This window comes from Lytechinus variegatus, chromosome 13 (assembly GCF_018143015.1).
Source record: "Lytechinus variegatus isolate NC3 chromosome 13, Lvar_3.0, whole genome shotgun sequence".
Classification (NCBI taxonomy): Eukaryota; Metazoa; Echinodermata; class Echinoidea; order Temnopleuroida; family Toxopneustidae; genus Lytechinus; species Lytechinus variegatus.
The window spans coordinates 20,773,037-20,794,728 of NC_054752.1; the positions used below are offsets into that span (position 1 = coordinate 20,773,037).

The 21,692-nt window shown below is 37.5% G+C and overlaps 1 protein-coding gene across 1 annotated transcript; it reads left to right on the plus strand.

Annotated features, from left to right (window-relative positions):
- Positions 1-1,328: 1,328 nt before the first annotated feature.
- On the plus strand, positions 1,329-21,468 carry LOC121426902 (asparagine synthetase [glutamine-hydrolyzing]-like). Its single transcript, XM_041623309.1, has 10 exons — positions 1,329-1,604; positions 8,662-8,808; positions 11,341-11,428; positions 11,772-11,945; positions 12,605-12,706; positions 13,653-13,780; positions 16,961-17,087; positions 17,544-17,751; positions 18,972-19,209; positions 21,188-21,468. The coding sequence occupies exons 1-10, from the start codon at positions 1,332-1,334 to the stop codon at positions 21,458-21,460; spliced, it is 1,758 nt and encodes a 585-aa protein (XP_041479243.1). The 5' UTR covers positions 1,329-1,331; the 3' UTR covers positions 21,461-21,468.
- Positions 21,469-21,692: the final 224 nt, after the last annotated feature.

The window sequence follows — 21,692 nt, forward strand, 5'->3', positions numbered from 1 at the left end:
AAAAGAAGTGTTGGTAAGGTTATTATAAACTTAATTACAGATTATAAAACAGTTATAAAATCAACGAGGTCAATTTCAACTTGTAAAAAGCGTGAATCAGGGAATTTTTACAGGTGAGCTAAAATTGGTTTCGATAATAATTAGACAAAACGAACTTGCAATATTTGTTTGAGAAATATTATTTTGAACCAAATGCAAAGTCCATTAAAAAATAACTTAATGGTAATGATGAAAACAAATTCCACGTGTTCGATTCGGAATTATGTATATTTTCATATTTTTCAATTAGATTATTATTTATATCTCTGATGCCTAAAAATATAATGATATCCGAAAAAATATATTCGAAAGAAAGTATTTTTCAGGGGTTATTTTTTATTTTGAAAAGGAGATGAGGCGTCGTAGATCTTAAAGAAAACTTGAGAGAACCGATTACAGAATTATTGAATCGATCACAAACTCCGCACAAAATAATTATGTACAATATACAATATCTGATAAAGGCACTGGCGGATAGGTGGGGGGGCACAGCTGGCCCGTGCCTCCCCCCATCCCCTTTGAGAAGCAAAATTAATATTTGTAATGTAAAAATGTCATTAAAACAAACGTGTTTGAAAGTGAAGACCACTTTATTTTGCTTGTCAATTTTTCTGGGACGAAATATTCTTAATTTTTTGGGTTAAAAACATTTTTTGGGCTTGTCACTAGTCAGAATTTTCCTCGGAAAAAACGTGCCCCCCCCCCCCCGTGGAAAATCCTGGATTCGCCCCTGGATAAATGTATGATTTTTTTTCAACTTTTATTATTTTTTTTCAAAACGATATCCGCTTGACTGAGCAGATCTTGGATTAAGAATAAAAGATTGTTCCCCTTTCTCATTTTCATTTCTTTTTCTTTTTTGAAAAACGTCCTTGCCCCCACACCCACCGCGTGCACTCAGCATTAAAATAATAGTACGTACATCCTTTAAAAATAATCTACTCAGAAAGTTTACGGACCCAAGCTTCTCCGACGCTCACATTGATGGATAAACCATTTGCGTATGATCTATGATCTAACACTGAAGTTTCGAAGGTTCTCCATTATTTATGACTGCAAGAACACGTCTTGTATTAAAAATTGAAATGATTCATTCGCTAGACGGGCTAGACGGAAACACTGCTATTGCACTCTACTACTATCCGCACAAAAAGGTTGTCGATCGTCGGAGTGGCATCCAACGTGCAAAACGAACGCGTCTTATCACCCGTACTCAACTCCGTTGCTTGACCATCCTACCGACCTCGCTCGCAGGTTCAATCGGCCTGGGATTCAATAAAGCTCTTCCGATCATGTGTGGGATATGGGCGCTCTTTGGAGGCACTTGGTCACCAAAAAGCAGCGAGGATGTGGCCCGCCTGACATCCTCTGCCGCCAAGGTGAGCCATCGAGGGCCCGACGGATTCCGTTTCGAACACGTCCCCGACGTGCCCAAATGCCCATGTTTTCTTGGATTTCACCGGCTGAACATCGTTGGGGGATCGTACTGGATGCAGCCTATGCGGTTGAAGCAATATCCTCACCTATGGATGATATACAACGGCGAGATATACAACTTCAAGAAGGTAACGTGTTAGTTTCGTGGTCAGGGAATCTTCCCAGCGACATTTTGTCGTCTGAAAAGTTGTCAGATCTGTCAACATTCGTTTGTTTTGATACACAGCAAAAACTGTGGTGTTAACCGGTGTACATAGAGGACCACACCAGTTATTTTACACCGGTGTTAAATTGGTGGTGTTAGTTTTACACGTAAAGGTGTTATTACAACACCTTTTGTTGTTACATTTACACTCTTTAGTCTTATGTTTAATCTCTAGGGTGTAATTTTAACACCTCAGTGTGTGGTCCTCTATTAACACCAATTGGTGTCAGTTTTAACACCGCAGTGTTTACAGTGTAGGCTGAGAAGCACTGTTACTATATCATTGCAGGTTAAAACAGGTTTTGCCAGATAAAACTTCTGACACGCTTTCTCCTCTGGGTATCGAGTTTCAGGTTTGCACGTTCTATATAGATTTAATTCCAGCAGATATTTTGCACATGTAATAGAATAGGGCCCGTCTTACAAAAAGTTACGATTGCTCCGATCGACCTCAATGGAAATCCAGATCAACGTCATATGTTTTCTCTACATGAATTTTGCTCAAAGTAGTGGCAAAGAAAGGTAAGCATACTGAATTGTCAAGAAAACATTAAATGTATGAATGTAGGCCTACACCATAATCTAGATAATATTTTGAACAAACGTGTATTTTAGATGTTGACATTTGCTGGCTTTCCATAGATCAATTTATCGTAACTCTTTGTAAGACTGGACCAAGGACCCTGTTGCAGAAAGATTGGCAATCAAATGCAACTCTAAAAATCATTTGCAACTTAAACTTTCAGCCAATCAAAAGCGTGCATGCGAGACTTGCGCGTGATATTGATTCACTTGCGATCAAACTTAATGGAACATGCCCCATTAATATGCATGACTAAGGTTTGAATGCTCTTTGTAAGTTTGGCTTTCTTCGAGCTGGGGATGAGTTTCAATTACTCCTGACAAAATATAATCGATGCACCACCGACCTAGAAACGCACCTGGGCACCCACTCATTGTATATTACATTAATGAAAAATACGCCGATTCGACGTCTTTTGATAACCTCAGTAATGGCCGCCAAAGTTACTTGTTCACAAGTCGAATTATTCTATACTATAAGAATGGGTTGAATTCTATTAACACACCCGAATTTCCTTAATATTCACTGTCACGATAGACTGCACGCATTTACACTCAGGCTATTATTCATGTTCGCATAATAATAGGCGTCTGTCAGATCTGATCTTTCAAATGCTTAAAAAAAATCTTTCTCACGGGCTATCGGTTGGGAACAGTAGGCCTACTGTTGGATGTGAAGGCTTGGTCCCACTGCACTTACGGATACAGGGAGGATGTAAATCGGAAAAGAATCCGTTCGAAAACGTTATGTATCCGTTGTCTTCGCACACGTGTTTCCTACGCTCTCCACCCATCGAGCATCCGTCAACTGTGATTTCATTGTTTCCTCATTATGTCCATTGTCTGGAGCGGATGAAAATGGATAGAGCCACCACACAATAATTTTGCATTTTTTGCTTGTCTGTTGTATCCGTCATGGGTACGTTTTGTGTCTGTCTGCCAGTGGGACCAGGCCTTTAAAGTCCTTTTTATAGGTTTTCTAAGTCAAATGTTCACTGATTGGAACTAATCACGCATGCATGATAGAGATAGTTTAAATGGGAATCCAATCCAAATAAAAAGTTGCTTTTAGAGGAAAAAGGAAAAATCAGACAAACTGGACAATATCCCTTATTATGTAAGTGAACAATATCGGACTAACAATGACAAAAATATGAATTGGTAATCACTATACCTACGTAGCTTGGCCGCATTGGTGATGTAATAGTGATGTAAGACAAAGACTACAGTTACTCCAATAGGCCTACGTATTTTTTTCTTCAAAAGTTTAACTTCATTTTTTGTTTTTCTTGAGGACCTAAATAATGCTCTATACCTGGGCCCTCGTGCATAAAAGTGACCATTATGGTAACTTTGCCATCCAATTGTAACTTGCAAGGAATCTTTTTTTCTGATTGGCTGTTGGTCATCGTTACCATGGTAGTTAACATAGGATGACAAAGTTAGGTAACTTTTATGTAATGGGATCCAGTATTTTGAATGCTGGCTCAGGGAAACATAAGTACTTGAATAAAACTAGGGCCTATGAATTCCCAATGATTGAATGGCCTATGGGGAAAATTGTTCATACCACTTTGTCATAATTAACTTACAAAGTTGCCACTTTGAAATTTACATAGAATAATAATAATAATAATGGATCAGAGGCGCTAAAAACAAAAAGTACCATAGGGCACACGAGTGTAATTCATCTGCGCGCAATGCATGCCGGACAGGCGTAAGTAAAGATCACATGACTTTGTTGATTAAAATAATTCATTAAAAATAGATCAAATGTTTGTATATCAAAAGAAAAACGATAGACATAATGCTATGTTCATACTCTTTCATAATCAAGGCGTTTGGGAAGGCTAGACTGCATTTTTGTATTTCATTTTAATCATTATTACCCACAATGCAGTTCTGGTTTTTCTGGCGATGAACTGGCCGAAATTATGGTTAGTCTTATTTCAGGCCATTTAACTTTTGATTGAGCTGGGCAAGTACCTGATTAACATATCAAGTCTTAATGCACTGTTAATTGTGACTAATGTCAGTGAATTAAAGCAAAATCTATCGAGGGATTGATTTTTAATGATTTTTTGATGAGCTATGATATAACACGTGAGTGAATGGGGGTCTGTATTACTCATGTGTGCCCTATATCGCGACTACACTTCTACACTGTCGTTGCTATGGCTGGGCGTCGTCTGCTAGAAATCGGTGGTGAGGATGCTTCAAACAGTTTTATGTAAAGTGATATAGGTTATGTTTAACAACAGATGATAAGTATATTACTCGGCATTTAGTGCATTTATCGCTTACTATGCTGGAATGACGCTTTCAAATATATATTTAATGCTTATCATTTATCATGCAGATATGCGAGTTTCTACTGCCAATAGGAGATCTGGTTGGTTTGAGAGTGTGAAATGAAACAAGTACTAGTAGGAACTTCAAAATGATGAATAACTTCTAATTATCATCAGGATTCCTATTTTCAATATTTAGAGCACGCAGAGAAAGAAAGATGAACAAAACATTAAAATACATAAACTTGTCTCAGTCAGATACATCATAGATTGCGCACTTGAATACTATTCACTTCGTTGAAAGCTACTGGAGAGGGGGGGGGGGTGCTGAGTCGGGGTACATACCCCCATCCTCCTGGCTTGAAAGCAGGGCGGGGTTGATGCCTTTAACACCCCCCCCTTCTTCCTCCAAATTAACGGTTATAATAGGGAAGAGTGGCGAATGAGCAAAAGAAATGCTTACAATCTTTGTTTGTTATCAATTTTCTTTTATTTACTTTGTTTATTCTTATGCGAATACATAGGTAATAAATCACCTCGAACGAAATTAAACATGTAAACAAGAAGTTGTAAATCCACACAATACATATTTAGCCAATTGATGGACATCAAGCAAGTAGAACTTGTAGCTGCAATACCATAGGAAGCGCACAAAATATATGAATGGAACACTGCATTTTTACATTAAATTGAGGGGTGTCTAATGAGACGTTTTCTTTTCTTTTACGCGTTTAGTCAGATTAGGTATTGAATGCAAGGTATCAATCTCTTCAGGAGAACTCACTCTTTCTTTTGAGACCAAAATTTTCAACTTTTCGTCATTTGACCCACAGTATAGGGCACACGAGTGTAATTCATCTGCGCGCAATGCATGCCGGACAGGCGTAAGTAAAGATCACATGACTTTGTTGATTAAAATAATTCATTAAAAATAGATCAAATGTTTGTATATCAAAAGAAAAACGATAGACATAATGCTATGTTCATACTCTTTCATAATCAAGGCGTTTGGGAAGGCTAGACTGCATTTTTGTATTTCATTTTAATCATTATTACCCACAATGCAGTTCTGGTTTTTCTGGCGATGAACTGGCCGAAATTATGGTTAGTCTTATTTCAGGCCATTTAACTTTTGATTGAGCTGGGCAAGTACCTGATTAACATATCAAGTCTTAATGCACTGTTAATTGTGACTAATGTCAGTGAATTAAAGCAAAATCTATCGAGGGATTGATTTTTAATGATTTTTTGATGAGCTATGATATAACACGTGAGTGAATGGGGGTCTGTATTACTCATGTGTGCCCCATAGCGCGTACAATGTATGAAAAGCTTTGCATTTGTGTGAAAAGCTTTGCATTTGTTCAGTTTTTATGTTTCCGTCAATATGATTTCTTTTTCTCTTTTTCTTTCCTGTAATACATGCATGTACACATATAGTAAGTCGACTATAATTTCTTCTTTTCCAAGGGGGATCCACAATTTTACAAGCTTTGCTTTTTAGCGGATCCCCCTCATTTCCATTTCCATATCCATTTATGCTCTATATTATACTGTGTTTTTTTTACGAAGTAAGAATGCCCTTCTGTAAAATTGTATTTGATTTGTATTGTTTTATATTACTTTGTATTTATGTTTTGAATGGAAATGAAATAAAAGAATTGAATTGAATTGAAAAACAATTTAACATTTGCAATAATTACTACAATATTCAAGATAAAAGGGAAAATAATTATCGAGGGAAAAGGTAAATGTCTTAATGGAAGATTTGAAGCCAAGAACACAGGAAACATTTCTTATTGAAAGAGGGATAGCATTCCAATACGTCTTGGTAGCTGCAACAGCAAAACGTTTTTCGGCAGAGGAGAGTTTTGACAAGAGATTGCAAAGTCTGCATGTGTCAGTGATTGAACGAAGATTACGAGAGGGTGTGTATAATTTGTTGGTATTATTAAGACATTCGGGTGTCAATTGATTTAGAGTTTTGTATACATATAAACAGACTTTGAACTGAATACGTTGGAATAGAGGTAGCCAGTGGAGTTCCCTTAAGTAGGGGTGTAGGATGAGTTCGGGATCCAAAAACAAAAATTAATCGAGCGACACGATTCTGAATAACCTCAAGTTTTCTTCTATCCCTAGCTGACAAAACAGTGTATAAGCTAGTGCAGTAATCCAACCGAGAAAGAATAAGTGCTCGCACAGCATGGTGACCTGTCTTAAGATCAATGAATCAACGAATCCTCCACAAATTGCTGAGATGATCATTACAATTGCGGACAACCTGATTTAATTGAGCAGACAGTGTGAACATGTTATCGATGCATACTCCAAGAACAGTAGTTTAAGTGAAGATGGGGATGCTTTGACCATAGCATTAAGCTGGATATGTGATATTAATTGCAGATGGCGGGCAGAAGAACAGAGAGCTATGAATTCAGTTTTGCTATTATTCAGCTGGAGATAATTAGATGACATCCACCTACTTATTTCTGAAATACAAAAGGGGGTTTTCTCAAGTGTTTCATTGATATTTTCAAAAGATCGCGGGTCAAAGGAGCAATACAGTTGTATACCATCTGCGTAACAAATATACTGAAGACCATATTTATTAATAATGTCATAAAAGAGCCGTAACTCTCGTATTGCTCCTCCAACCGGTGTGTTGGCTCAGTTGGTAGAGCGTCTGTCTCACAACCGGGAGTTCGAGCCCCAGGCCAGCCAAGTCAGATCAAAAGACCTTAAAAACGATGCGATCTGCTGCTACCCTTTTTGGTGTTCAACAGAAGGGATATAGCCTTGTCGATAGCCACTGTACAGTGGCTGCCGAGCCCACGATCAATAAAGCAAAATTAATTTCCGGAGTACTTCTATTTCAGATTTCATTTCGAACAATGAGACATGGATTTTGATCTTTTCATTTCCTTTCTTTTAAAGTTTCATCATTTTGTTTCTCCTCTCTTACACAACATTTTATGACAAGGGCCACGTTGCATAAAAATGACTTTTATGGCAACTTTGCCCGTTAATGGTAACTACCATGGTAACATGAACATGATTGCCGATTAGCCCCACTAAAAAGAAATCAAAACTTAACACTCAGAGATGCGAATGTATAGAGTTCGGATTCATAATAATTACATATTTTGCAATCCCCGCCCCCCCCCCCCTCTTCTTCCTCTTGACTTCTTCCGACCCTCATTTTGGCCAGCGGAGGGCGGGGGGGGGTCATGCCCGTTCCAGAGGCCGAGGAACCAAGGGTTTTTTTTCAGGAACCATCACCCCTAGACGGGAAAATGACTTTCAGATTGTTATATCATTCATGTTAGCGCCCCCAACCCCAAGTTCGGCTCAGCGCCCCCCTTTACTTTTAAATTCTTTCCGTGTATTTCTTGATTCACCGTCTATCATTAGGCCTACAGCTGCCTGCATGACATTAGGGGCAGCTCCCAGGCATTTGATATGGGAAGGGGGGGGGGGGCTAAATGGAAGCGTCGTGGTGTAGCGGTTCTGACTCTCGCCTTGTAATCAGAGGGTCGTGTGTTCGAATCCCACCATGGCCTAGCGTCCTTTGGCAATGCGTTAGTCCACACTTTGCCACTCTCCACCCAGGTTTTAAATGGGTACCCGGCAGGATGTGAAAGCCTATATGTAGTATGCCTAGCAATTTAGTCTTGGAACTCTTGTTGGGATGCTCCCCAGTGAGTGGAGAAGGTGCATACGTTGTATGCAGGCATGCAAGGATCCGATGACCGGGGTAATAATATGTCTGTAAAGCGCTTAGAGACGTCGCTCCGATGTATTTAGCGCTATATAAATGCGGAATATTATTATTATTATTATTAAATAATAATAAATTTATTTGTTCCACTATAGTAATATGGTATTACACGACCGCAATTTCTTTATCTGTCATTCTTCCTTCTTTTCTTTCTTTTCTCTTTTTTTCTTTCCTACATATACTTTTACACAACATGGAAAATGAGAAGAGAGATCGTCACCTTCCTGGCCCCACCCATGTGGGTTGTGGCGCCCCGCTGCCTGGATTATTGTTTGCAGGTTGGGATCGCAATTTTCAATAACATACATTTTACGCCTTATCCATAGGTCCAATCGGTTTATAATCTGCCTTATGAGACCGACGTGGACGGAGAAGCTATCATTCATCTCTATGTGAAAGGTGGGGCTCATTTCGCTGCTTCCATGTTAGACGGCGTGTTTGCCTTCTGCATACTGGACACCAGCAAAAAACAGGTACAAAATCCAAACGGACTCATGTTATCATTATTGCTTTCTTCTTGTCTGGGTACTTGCTCTTCAGTCCAGACTTTAACTAAACAATATCCAAAATGAGTGACGTATTATGGCAATTTTCGTCGAAAGTAAGAGCAATAGAATTCAATGTGAAGTGTTTCACACTTACAAAAAGTTTGTTAGAAAAGGTTAAAACAAATGGCATTTTTTTTATTAATACTGGTGAATTTTTTAATTCAAGATACTTTTTTATTTAATTTGGGACGTCTGCGAGCAGCTTCCCCGTGTATCGTGTAGTGAAATATCAATGAAATTATGGTAGTCTATATCGTACCTTCAATTAACAAACAAATTATTTCATATCCGCTCCTGAAAAAAAATATATAAGTCATCACAAACCATTAAAAAGATATACATTACACATAAAAGATATATTACATATCTAGGGCAGCTGCTCATTTATGACGTCACAAATAAAAAAAGATTAAATCTTATTAACTTTGAATTCTTTTAAAGGGATTTTCCTCAAACCTTTACCAGTATTTTTAGTCTTTATTTTTACTTGTAATTTACAACAAAATCTTCTTCAAGGTGAACTTTTGATCTCCCTTAACAATTTAAGACACGAATTTCAGAGTTAGAAGGTATGGTGGATTCGACCCCCCCCCCCCCCTCTTCACCCCTCGGGCTGTGAGAGGGTCCAAATGCAGACAATCCAGAATTAATGACCCTGCAGTTTATAACACATGTAATTTGTACAGTTCGTTCCCATATTGTTATCTCGATAATATAATATGAACGGAATGAGATAATTTCATAACATTATAATAGATTAGCTGGCACTGGTTTATTGTACAAGAACTTTGTCCAACCACTGTCAACAAATAAAACATTAATTGCTTTGTCAGAATAGTTTGACACCTCTTCACTCATTCAAGCTTGTCTTAATTTACACAGCATGATAGGGAATATCTTTTTAAACGCTTAACTCTGTCTAAACGGCCAATTTGTACGACATAATCACGATAAATGATTGATTGATTGATTGGTCCGAACTTACATTCTTTTATTCTTTTCTGAAGGTTGCCTCTTTTTCTCTTCTCACCTTTCACCTTCCATTTTCTTTTGACTCATTTCTTGCTTGACATTTTCTCATCCACTTCCTTTCCTCTCTCCTACCTTTTATTTCCCTTTTTCTTCTTAAAGGCACCTTCGTTTGTAGTAATTATGTATCATAAACGGTTATAGCTTATTAAATTGTAGTAATTTATGAAGGGTTGAGACCAGGGGAGCGTTTCATCAATATTTTCATCCGACAAGTTGTCAGATCTGACATCTTTCCATGAATTTGATTGGCTGTGAGGCACTGTTCCTATGGTAACTGTCGGATAAAATGGGACTTGTCGGATAAAACGTCCGACAAGTCCTTTCATGAAACGCCCCCCTTTGGTTGAGACCGTCTGAGATTTAGGATAGTTGTGTGTGGTTATGGGTTCTCTTGCACACCTAGTGACCAATAATGCACATAGCATTTCCATTTATTTGAAAGTAGAATAAAAGAGCAATGTAGATTAAATGCCTTGCTCACGTGCATAGGTGCCGCGACCGGGATCGAACCCCGGACTTTACATGATTGTATATCCAGGCGCCATACACCACTCGGCCACGGCACCTCCATCGATCGATCGATCGATAGAGCGATCGTTCGTTCGATTGATTGATTTTTATTGGTTCATTAATGGATTGATTGATTAATTGATTTTTATTGGTTCGTTAATGGATTGATTGATTTTTATTGGTTGGTTGGTTGATTGATTTGTTGATTTATTGATTGACTGATTGATTGATTGATTGATTGATTGACTGATTGATTAATATTTATTGGTTTATTGAGTGATTGATTGATATTTATTGGTTGGTTGATTGATTAATTGGTTGATTGATTGATTGACTGATTGATTGGTTGATTGATTGATCCGATTGATTGATTGATATTTATTGGTTGGTTGATTGATTGGTTGGATGGTTGGTTGATTGATTGATTAATTGGTTGGTTGGTTGGTTGATTGATTGGTTGGTTGGTTGATTGATTGATTGCTTGTCTGGTTGGTTGGTTCATTGATTGATTGATTGATTGGTTGGTTGGTGGGTTGATTGATTGATTGATTGATTGGTTGGTTGGTTGGTTGATTGATTGATTGATTGGTTGGTTGGTTGATTGATTGATATTATTGGTTGATTGATTGGTTGATTGATTGGTTGGTTGGTTGATTGATTGATTGATTTATTAATTGATTGATTTATTTATTTATTTATTGATTGATTGATCGATCGATTGCTTTGTTGGTTGATTGTTTGGTTAGTTGATTCACTGACCCTGTCGCAAAACAAAAATCTTCATCAAGGAAAAAATTGAAAAATAACGAAAACAAAAGTGAAATGGGTGAAGCATGATAATATTTTAATATAACTGTCAAATATACTTCAGCTTTTCATATCAAAGTCCAATCATGTTTCTCGCTCTCACTTTAGGTTCATCTTGGACGCGACACATATGGGATCAAACCACTCTTTACTTCAACTCAAAGTGATTCACTCTTACTCTGTTCCGAGGCCAAAGGTATTTTAAAAGTTTTTTGTCTCCTTTGTTTCTCCTTTTTCTTTTCTTCTTCATCTTCTTCTCCTTCTTCTCCTTCTCCTGCTCCTTTTCCTCCTCCTAATCTTCTTTTTTTTCTTCTTGTACACTGTGCGAGAATCTAATTACCGTAGTATTTATACTATAATTTCTTGATGATTAAAGTAATATACCGTTGGCTATGTGTTGCAAGACAATAACGTATATATATACATTTGAGTTAGGCATAATATTCTAACCAAGGAAATTAAATTGAATGAACCATAATCAAAGGTGTTTTTTTATAACAGTAATCATTATTGTCATTGTCATCATCTTTGACACTTAGGGCTGGTCAGTCTCTGCAACGGAAGTGATATCAACTGGTTCCTTCCGGGTCACGTTCAAACTTTCAACATTCTTCCTGATGGAAGGGTCTCGGCTGCATCGGATCCAGTCCGATTTCATTCGATCGATTCCAAACCCAAGTCGAATGATATCGATCTTGACATAAACGTCGAATGTATGTTATTTTTTGTATCATTCTTGAGAGAGTCTCTACTACTCAGTTGCATACAGTGCAAATATTTAGAGTGTAAAAATAAACAATGGAAAAAGGGGAATGATCGGGGGAAAAAATCAAAACATAATCACTTGATAGATATTTCTTAAACAATTGTTTTTCCACTAGTTTATTTATTTCTATCCGTTTTGAAATCCTAAAAAGATACATCATAATAATGCAGTAATTACCATAATTAATAAACAACAGTAAATTTTCCTATGATGAAACCCCATCTCAGTGAGTGTGCAGAATTTGGTTAAAATAGAATGATGGCTAGAAGTAGTGCAAGATGATTTTGATGAGAAAAACAGACACATTTTAGAAATTTGTTAAATGAAAATGATCTAGCATTGGTTTGAAATTACTCAAAAGTTGGTTGGTTTTCTGTCAAGTACCTTACCCTAGGAACCGTGTTTTCTCCTCTTTATAATTCTTTCTCCCAAAATTTTAAAGAATGGTTGCAATGCTTTCCAATTTTCGCTAATTTTTTTATTCCTATCTTTTTGGTGTCATTTTCACTTTCTCTTTCATGTCTCTCTTATATATTCATAGTCATATCATTACAAAATACATGTACATGTTTATGTTCAACAACCTTTTTGTTTCCATGGTTACAGTCGGTCTATCTGATGACATCCTATCAAACGTCCGTCGTCTTTTTGAGGACGCTGTTAGAAAACGGTTGATGAGTGCTCGACGCATTGGATGTTTATTGTCAGGTAACTTGATTTATAACATTGTATAATAAGGCTGGTACAAAAATTATGTGGATTGATTTGGGGTTTGGATTTGTCAATGAAAATAGGAGTTAAAAGGTTTAATTCCGAAAATGTCCTAATATCTGACTCGTAATTCGTGGAACACAAGAATATTTCTCATAACAAATGAGACTGAGATGATAATTCTATGATAGAAGAGCGAAGAGAATTTAACTTTTCACCTCTTTTCGTTGGTGTTTTTTCTTTTTTTATTTAAAGGACGAGTCCACCCCAACAAAAAACTTGATTTGAATAAAAAGAGAAAAATTCAACAAGCATAACACTGAAAATTTCATCAAAATCGGATGTAAAATAAGAATGTTATGAGATTTCAAAGTTTCGCTTCTTTTCACCAAAAAAAAAACAGTTATATGAACGAGCCAGCTACATCAAAATGAGAGAGTCGATGATGTCATTCACTTACTATTTATTTTGTTTTTTTATTGTTTGAAATATGAAATATTTTGATTTTCTCGTCATTGCCATGTGAAATGAAGTTTCATTCCTCCCTGAACACGTGGAATTCCATTATTTTAACATTTTGTGCTTCAGGCAAGGAGGTCCCAATCGTCAAATACGTAAAAATTGAAACATTGTATAATCTAAACAATAAAAAACAAAAGAAATAGTGAGTGAGTGACATCATCAACTCTCTCATTTGGATGTAACTGGCTCGTTCATATAACTATTTTAGCGAAGCTTTGAAATGTCATAACTTTCTTATTTTACATCCGATTTTGATGAAATCTTCAGCATTGTGCTTGTCTGATTTTTCTATATTGATTCAAATCAACATTTTTCTGAGGTGGACTTGACCTTTAAGGATTTTTGTATTCCTCCCGTGATTTTACATGTTCCGATTTCAAAAGTAAAGAAACATCTTCCATGCATTCAAATCATCTTAAAGGTGGTCTTGATTCCAGTCTTGTCGCAGCCTCGGTCTCTAAAATTCTAGGTGAACATCCAAGGGGGTACCCGCTACAGACATTCTCTATAGGGATGGACGGAAGCCCGGACATAGCTGCAGCAAGAAAGGTACATTAAACCCCCAAAAGTGGCATTCTACAAATGTCACAATTCATGATAAAAACCGTGTTCACCATCTTCTGGCCCCATCATTCTCACATGCACCCTTATAATTATACAGTGCGTATCAAAAAAAAAGTTTACACTTAGAAAAAATCCTGTAAAATTATATATTTGTAATATCCTGAAGATTTTTCCACATTTTAACATTGGTACATATCCATTTAAGCAAATGACGATATAACTGTCGAAAAATATTTTCGCTTGAGTGGGCACCACTTACTTTTGAAAAGCTAGTGAAAAATGATTTGCGCAGAACCTTGAAATAGTTTTGCGAATAAAAGTAGACCTTAATCATGAAAAACATGTGGAAATTAGCTAGTAAATTAATTTCAAGATATCTTCTATACCCTATTTAACTTGTTTCCTTGCCCAAAACACTTCGAGAAGCGCATTGCGCCCCACCCCATTAGCCCAAACACCGAGGCCATCGTGACGACATTTGCATTACACTGAGTTGTGATTTACATAAAATGGCTTGGGCTTGATTTTCATTTTGTTAATCATTGTCAAGCTTGGGAAAAGTGTGGAGAAACAAGTATTGAATGAAAAATGAAATGTAAACCCACTTTAAATGATAAAAACTTAGTGAAAAAATGCTGGAGATGTCTGATATAAACTTTCGTTCAGATTCAGTTATGTCCTCAGATCCAGCTGGCACAAAAAAGGTAAAGGTTGTGCTTACTAAGTGTTGAAATTTCAATTTGGGTGGCAAAATTGTTACAAAATGCTTGAATGTATCCGTTTATTTCAATTGACTAAAAGTGCAAGGGAAATGTATGAGAAATGTTTCGCAGGGTAAGTTTGATTTCGCCCTTTCCTCTTGACACAGCGTGAAAACGAGCATTTCTGCGCAAACAGATTTCTGCGAGCTTTACAAAAATGGACAGTGCTCACTCAAGTGTAACATTCTGTCAAAACTTTTACTTTCATTGGATAGATGAGACCCAAACCCAAGTTTATATGTGAAAAAAATTACCCACATGGTGTATATTTTTTAATTCCCAGGGCTTTTTCAAGGTGTAAACTTTTTTTGATACGCACTGTATAAACGTCATCACCACCGCAAGACAAACATCGAGCCAGAGCTCGATGGTATCGCAGTATCAGGATCGAGTGCAAACTAAAGCAGTCTTGACGTAAAAAACAGGACAGGAACTTTCCTCCCGGACTTTCCTACCATGTCATGCACCCAGTATATGATAATATATATATTCATACCGTGGTCACTTCAGTCCACTACCGTCGGTTTCACGCTTTCGGCGATCTTCAGGCAGACTGATGGTTTGACGACTTGATTGTGTCTGCGTGCTGCGATGGGTCGTCACACCTGATTGGTTTTCTGGGAGGTCTTGGCCGGTGTCTGTGACGGCACTTTGATATTATTTCTGATCGTATGTTGAGGCACTTTTTGCTATTGGTGATAATGACGTATTTCTCTTCTAGGCAGAGATTGCAGAGCCCACTCCTTCTTAGATCAGTGTTGGACTTCTTCTCTATCCCCCACGTTAAATCAAATTTGGAATTTGCTTCCTTTAGTTTCCATATACATGATATATACTTAGAGAGTTGAGTTTCATTTGTGTATTTTTCGTGTTTCATTGATTTGATGTGATTTCTGTATCTGTCCTTGAAAGTACCCCCCGCAAGACCGTAGCATTTTTCCTCGTTTCCGATGTAAAGGCATGGTCACACCGCCCGAGCGTTGTTGGAGCGGTCGTGGAGCGGAGAGAAAAAATCATCACCCCTCGCTACAGTTCGCCATTTTCGATTTCGATTGTTTTTTTTGTGTTTTCGATTTTTTCCCCAATTTTGTGAGCAAAATTCGACCCTCTTTCCTTACCGCTCCAACAACGCTCGGGCGGTGTGACCAAGCCTTTAGGGAAAACTTCAATATATACGAAAGTACACACATTGACGTAGAGTATATAGCGGTGTAACTTGGGTGCACATGCACTATTCCGCTGAAGCAGAGGAGTTCCGACCCCGGCTAGCAAATCAAAATTTGCATCCCTTCATCTGCTTTCAACATCTGATTTTCAAAACTCGTTCTACCTCCGAAGATGTGCACCCCCTATAGTTATACCACTTTAAAAGTTCCACCTCCCCAGAATGTGCACCTCCCCATGCTCAAACCAGCCTACGCCCTTGTATATACCACACATCACTAAAAGCGTGCTTTCATGTAAAAATGCTCAGTTTGTGTGTCACGTTCAGAGAAAAAAAATACGTTATACATATTTTATGATTTGATTTATTGAGTTCCGTTCTACAATTGTACATAATAATTATGATAAACATAACAAGGTGGACGCGTCGTGGTCTAGTGGTTCTGACTCTCGCCTTTCAAACAGAGGCTCGTGGGTTCGAATCCTAGCCATGGAGTGTTTTCCTTCAGCAAAAAATTTATCCACACTGTGCTGCACTCGACCCACGTGAGGTGAATGGGTACCCGGCAGGATTACTTCCTTGAATGCACCAAGCGCCTTTAGTAGCTGGAGCTACAGCCGGGGTAATAGTGCGCCACTGAATAGGCAACTAGATAGATCGGCGCCTCATAAATGCTATGTATTATTAAGATCGAAAATACTACAAAACATAATATAATATATGTAACATAATGGATTTAAGGAACACAATTTAAAAAAATAAAGTTATCTCAGATGACATTTGTATTTAGAAGTAAATTGGGGTCTTGCATGGTCGATTTTTTTTTTCATTGGATACAGTGCACTGTTAAAAACCCGTGATTTTACAGAAAAAAGAGAAGATTTTGCAGAAAGCAATAACAGAATCATTCTGTAAATTCATAAAACAGGATTTTTTTCTGCAATTTAACAGAACAGGTCTGTTTAAAAAAGGGAAAAGGGTGTTTTATTTAAGGAAATTTGTAAGATTCCATATACAAAATACCAATATCCTGTAAGATTACACAATCTTGTAAGATTACAAGTGTTGTCGAGACTCTGCTAGAGGAACTTTTTTTATTTTAAGGAACAATAATATTTTCTAACAGTGTATGGTTCTTTCATAATTTGCAGTTCATCGCAAACCTTTGTGTTACGGAGCCCTGGAGTTGGTTTCTTTGTTGTCACTGCATACTTCTTTACTGGTTTGTCTTTTTATTAGGTATCCTCTCATATCGGCAGTGAGCACCACGAAATCACATTCACTGTCCCACAAGGCATTGCGGCTGTTCGTGACGTCATCTATTCCCTTGAGACATATGACATCATGGGCATCAGACCAAGTATAGGTTTGTACCTATTTGAAACAACTGAAAAATAAATAAAACTAAGATGCAATGCTATAAACACACAAAAAGACCACTAGTAACCCGTATTCTAAAGTCCAATTCAAAGTCAAATCTGAAGTTGCACCAGACAAGTCCGTACGGTTAAATGTCATCGTGTCATCGTAGATCTTTTTATATCTAGTTCACTTGCATAAACCTCACTCTGTGAAATCAATTCTGAGCTGAAAGATGATCGATTACTAATTGAATTCCGGAAACGGGAATGCCCTGGACAAATGTTATTGAAGTTGCGTGATTTCGATTTCCAACATGTCAATTTGGCACTAATATACACAGATGTTTTGTATTTGTGCACAATTTTTGCCTTTTGAGAGCTAAACATCAATGATGCTCTTCGAAGGGTTGCTTCACGCGAAAATACAAAGTTATAAATTATCCTCCATTCTCTTGCACTAGCTATGTACTTCCTGCTCAAGTACATTCGCAACCAGACCGATACAACGGTTGTCTTCTCTGGCGAAGGTGCGGACGAGCTTGCTCAAGGATACCTCTACTTCTACAAGCAGCCGAGCATAGAGGCGGGGGATGAAGAGAGCAGGCGACTCCTACGAGATTTGTACATGTATGATGTCCTCAGGGCAGATCGTGTGTCTTCGGCACATGGGTAGGATATTCAGACAATATCGACTCAGAGAGGGGGTCGGGTGGAGGTGCAGAGGATCCCTTGCATGGGCGACTGAGCTGAAGATGATCCTTGTTCATAGGGACACCTTTTGTTGTGCCCCCAACACAAATATAATATTCTACTCAGCCGCCCATGGCCCCTTGCCAGAATTTGATGAACCTGAGTCCTTAATTGGAACGAGATAGTACTTTTGGAGAATGGAGGTGTAATTTGAGATCATATGGAGACGTACCTATCGAAATATCATTGGTAGCATCTTAGTGCAACTGTTACTATAGGTCTTTTTTTTGGAGGGGGTTATAAAGTGCAAATTTGCAATTCCGGATAGCAGGGGCGGATCCATGATTTTCCAAAACCGATAGGGGCATTTTCCCGAGGAAAAATTTGACAAGCAAAAAAAAGGTTTTCAACATAAAATAAAGATATTTCGTCCGCAAAGAAATTGACAAGCAAAAACAAAAGGTAAGCACTTTCAAAAGGAGGGGGCACACTTCTGTTTCAATTGCATTTCTACATTAAAAATTTTGATTGTGCCTCACAAAGGGTGGGGGGATAACGGGCCGGCTTTGCCCTCCTCCACCCCCCCCCCCTTGTCCGCCAGTGCCGGACAAGTACGACTCTGCTACTCTGCACCATAACAGGGTTCAAAATTGTACCCATTGCCCAGCTCCTTTGCCATGCATGCAGTGTTGTATTTTTCTTAGCGTGAAGGGAGAGTGCTATAAAATCACACAGAAAACACAGATCGCCTACATTCGTAATTCCGAAGCTTCGTCATTCCGAAGGTTCGGTTATTCCGAAGGTTCATATTTCCGAAGGTTCGTAATTCCGAAAGTTCGTTAATCCGAAAACGGAATAAGGTTCGTGATTCCGAAGGTTCGTTAGTCCGAAAACGAAATGAGGTTCTTAATTCTGAAGGTTCGTTAGTCCGAAAACGAAATGATTAACGAACCGTATTTCGTTTTCGGACAAACGAACCTTCGGAACGACGAACCTTATTTCGTTTTCGGATTATCGAACTTTCGTAATAACGAATCTTCGGAATAACGCCACAAATGTTCGGATTCACGAACCCTTTTACGTATTCGGATTAACGAACATCGAGGTATAGGCAATTTTACGTGTTTCGGAATTACGAACCTTCGGAATTACGAATTGTAACCAAATCAGATTTGTTATTTGTGGTTTGCACCCTATAGCCTTGAAATCCGGGTGCCCTTCCTCGACCACCTCTTCACATCGTACTACCTCTCTCTCCCACCGGAGTTACGTCGACCGATCAACGGTATCGAAAAGTTTCTGATCCGGAAGTCCTTCGACGATGGAGATTTCCTTCCGGAAGAGATACTGTGGAGGACCAAGGAAGGGTTTACTGACGGTGTGTCTTCGGTTGAGAAGTCGTGGTATGTTATTCTCAAGGAGCACTTCGAACAACAGGTATGGTATTTTCAATGTTTTTCTTAAGATTTCGGGGCAGGTAGAAATGTAAATTCTACCTACAAATTAATCACCTGCACTGTTAAGAACCTGTGATTTTACAGAAAAGAAACAGAAGATTTTGCAAAAAGCAATAACAGAATCGTTTTGTAAATTCACAAAAAAGGAATTTTCTGCAATTTAACAGAACAGGTCTGTTTAAAAAGGGGAAAAAGGTATTTTATTTAAGGAAATTTGTAAGATTCCATACACCAAATACCAATTTTCTGTAAGATTACGCAATTCTGTAAGATGTACAGCTGTTCTCCAGACTCTGCTGCAGGAACTTATTTTATTTTAAGTGTGTACAGTTTGGTCAGTCTTTGTTTGACATTTGCATTACTCTACATTTTTCGTTTACTATATTGGTCTTATTTTTGTTACTATATATCCAGATATCGTTTTCTGTCTTTAACTCTAATCCTTTTTTTGTTTTGCTCTAAAATCATATTTTTTTCGTCATCATTATATATAACATGTGAACATAGTGAATAAGATGAAATGATTAACATAATTGCATCAGAATTCATACAAAGAAAACAATCTAAAATGATTATTTGAATAGTAAACTAAGAATTAATCCGTAAATATTAATAATCACAAAGGAAATAGCGATGCGAAATAAAAACTTCTGACTTCTAGAAATATATCTGAATAAAATACAAATAAACTTTAATAAACTATAGATAAATCTCAATTTGAACATGTTTCCCCCTTTACAATACAATTAAATCATGATGTTGAGGAAAGTACAATAAATCACAAACACACAAAAGAAAAACACACTCTCCGCCACATTTCGCCCACTAAACACCCCCCCCCCCCCTTATGATAGAGCATAAGGAGAAGGAAAAGGAAAAAAATACAAACCTAAGAAAAAATGGTAAAACAGAACATAAATTGATATTTCAGATCGAAGATCAAAGTTTCATCAGTTAACTTATACTTAATTTTCAACAAAATATAAACCAAGTAAGTATTTCGTAGCACCAATAGCTGAAAATTGCATTGGCCCTGCCGAGATCTCAATGCAGCAAATCCTTATACTGAGCAGCGCCCTCTTTGTCTTGTGTAACTATGCCCATCTTTGTACTTTTGTTTTTAATTACTATATCATGTATATATACACAGGAGATTGTTCCATCTTTTCAGTCCGTTTCTTTACTCTATTATGTATTTTTAGTTACGCTTGGCAGCTTGTGGTTTAATACCGTAAATATATTACTTGTAGTTATTGAAATTATGTTATTCAAAGTAACATCGTAGGTTAGAACACTCAATGCAAATATAAAGTAAAAATTAATTTGTTATTGTGAATTTTTATGATGGTTACACTAATGGTATTCACTTTTATTTTACTGCGTTCAGAATGAAGCTCCTGTTTAGTCTCACAGGTTTGAAAAAAGTACACCGTATTAAAGGGATGGTCCAGGCTGTATATATTTCTGTCTCAATAAATAAAGTAAAATTCACAAAGCAAAATGCTAAAAATTTGATCAAAGTCGGATAACAAAATGAAGTTATTGAATTTTAAAGATTGGCATTATTTCATTGAAACAGTTCAAGGCATGTCTTTATGAATATTAATTAGGTGGGCGATTATGTCATATTCCCACTTGTTCTTTTGTATTTTATTATAGGAAATAAGCTTTATTCAAAATTTTTATACCAAGAACTAAAACACTTGGATTGACAACTGATTAAGTGCATTAGTTATGTATTGCCGCAACTAATGTCATCATAATGGGGACACATCATTTACACATGTATCAAAAAATGAAACATAATTTCATGTAATAACATAAGAAAAAGGAAAGTGGGGGTGTGACATCATCAGCCCACCTAATGAATATTCATGACGATGTGCATTCTATTTATTAAGATATAAATATTTTCAGCCCGGAATATCCCTTTAAAGCATCCTTATTGCTTTGTCCAGATCACAGATAATATGATGGATGAATCTCCAATTACATTTCCTTTCAACCCTCCAACAACAAAGGAGTCCTACTACTACCGAATGGTATTTGAAGAGTTCTTTCCGGGGAGAGCTAAATGGACTCCTTACATATGGATGCCTAGTTGGGTAGGTGACGTAGATCCTGCAGCTCGGGCCCTGAAACACTATGCTCATGGCGAACACGACGCTTCCAGAGGGCGCCAGTTTTGCCTTGCAGACATCCTTGGGAGTACCAATGACCATCGTGTGTAGGGGTAAAATTGAATTGACTGATGCCCCGCCGGCCGGGTGGCTAACGTAGATGTAGATAACGTACTGTGGACCTTAATTACACAGTAAAAACACTGTTTAAGATGTTATACAACGCTGTTTACTATATGAACCTCGCAGTATTTGTTTAACCGTTTAAACAATCATGTTTAATTTATTGAAGATTAGGTATCGAAAATTAAACTTTGTAGCTTAAACAATTACTGTAAGGTTC

Excerpts from the sequence above, each read along its gene's own strand:
- LOC121426902 (XM_041623309.1), top strand. The coding sequence starts at position 1,332 with ATGTGTGGGATATGGGCGCTCTTTGGAGGCACTTGGTCACCAAAAAGC. Across the intron at positions 11,429-11,771 it reads ACTCTGTTCCGAGGCCAAAG|GGCTGGTCAGTCTCTGCAAC; the intron begins GTATTTTAAAAG and ends TTTGACACTTAG. Across the intron at positions 11,946-12,604 it reads TCTTGACATAAACGTCGAAT|TCGGTCTATCTGATGACATC; the intron begins GTATGTTATTTT and ends CCATGGTTACAG.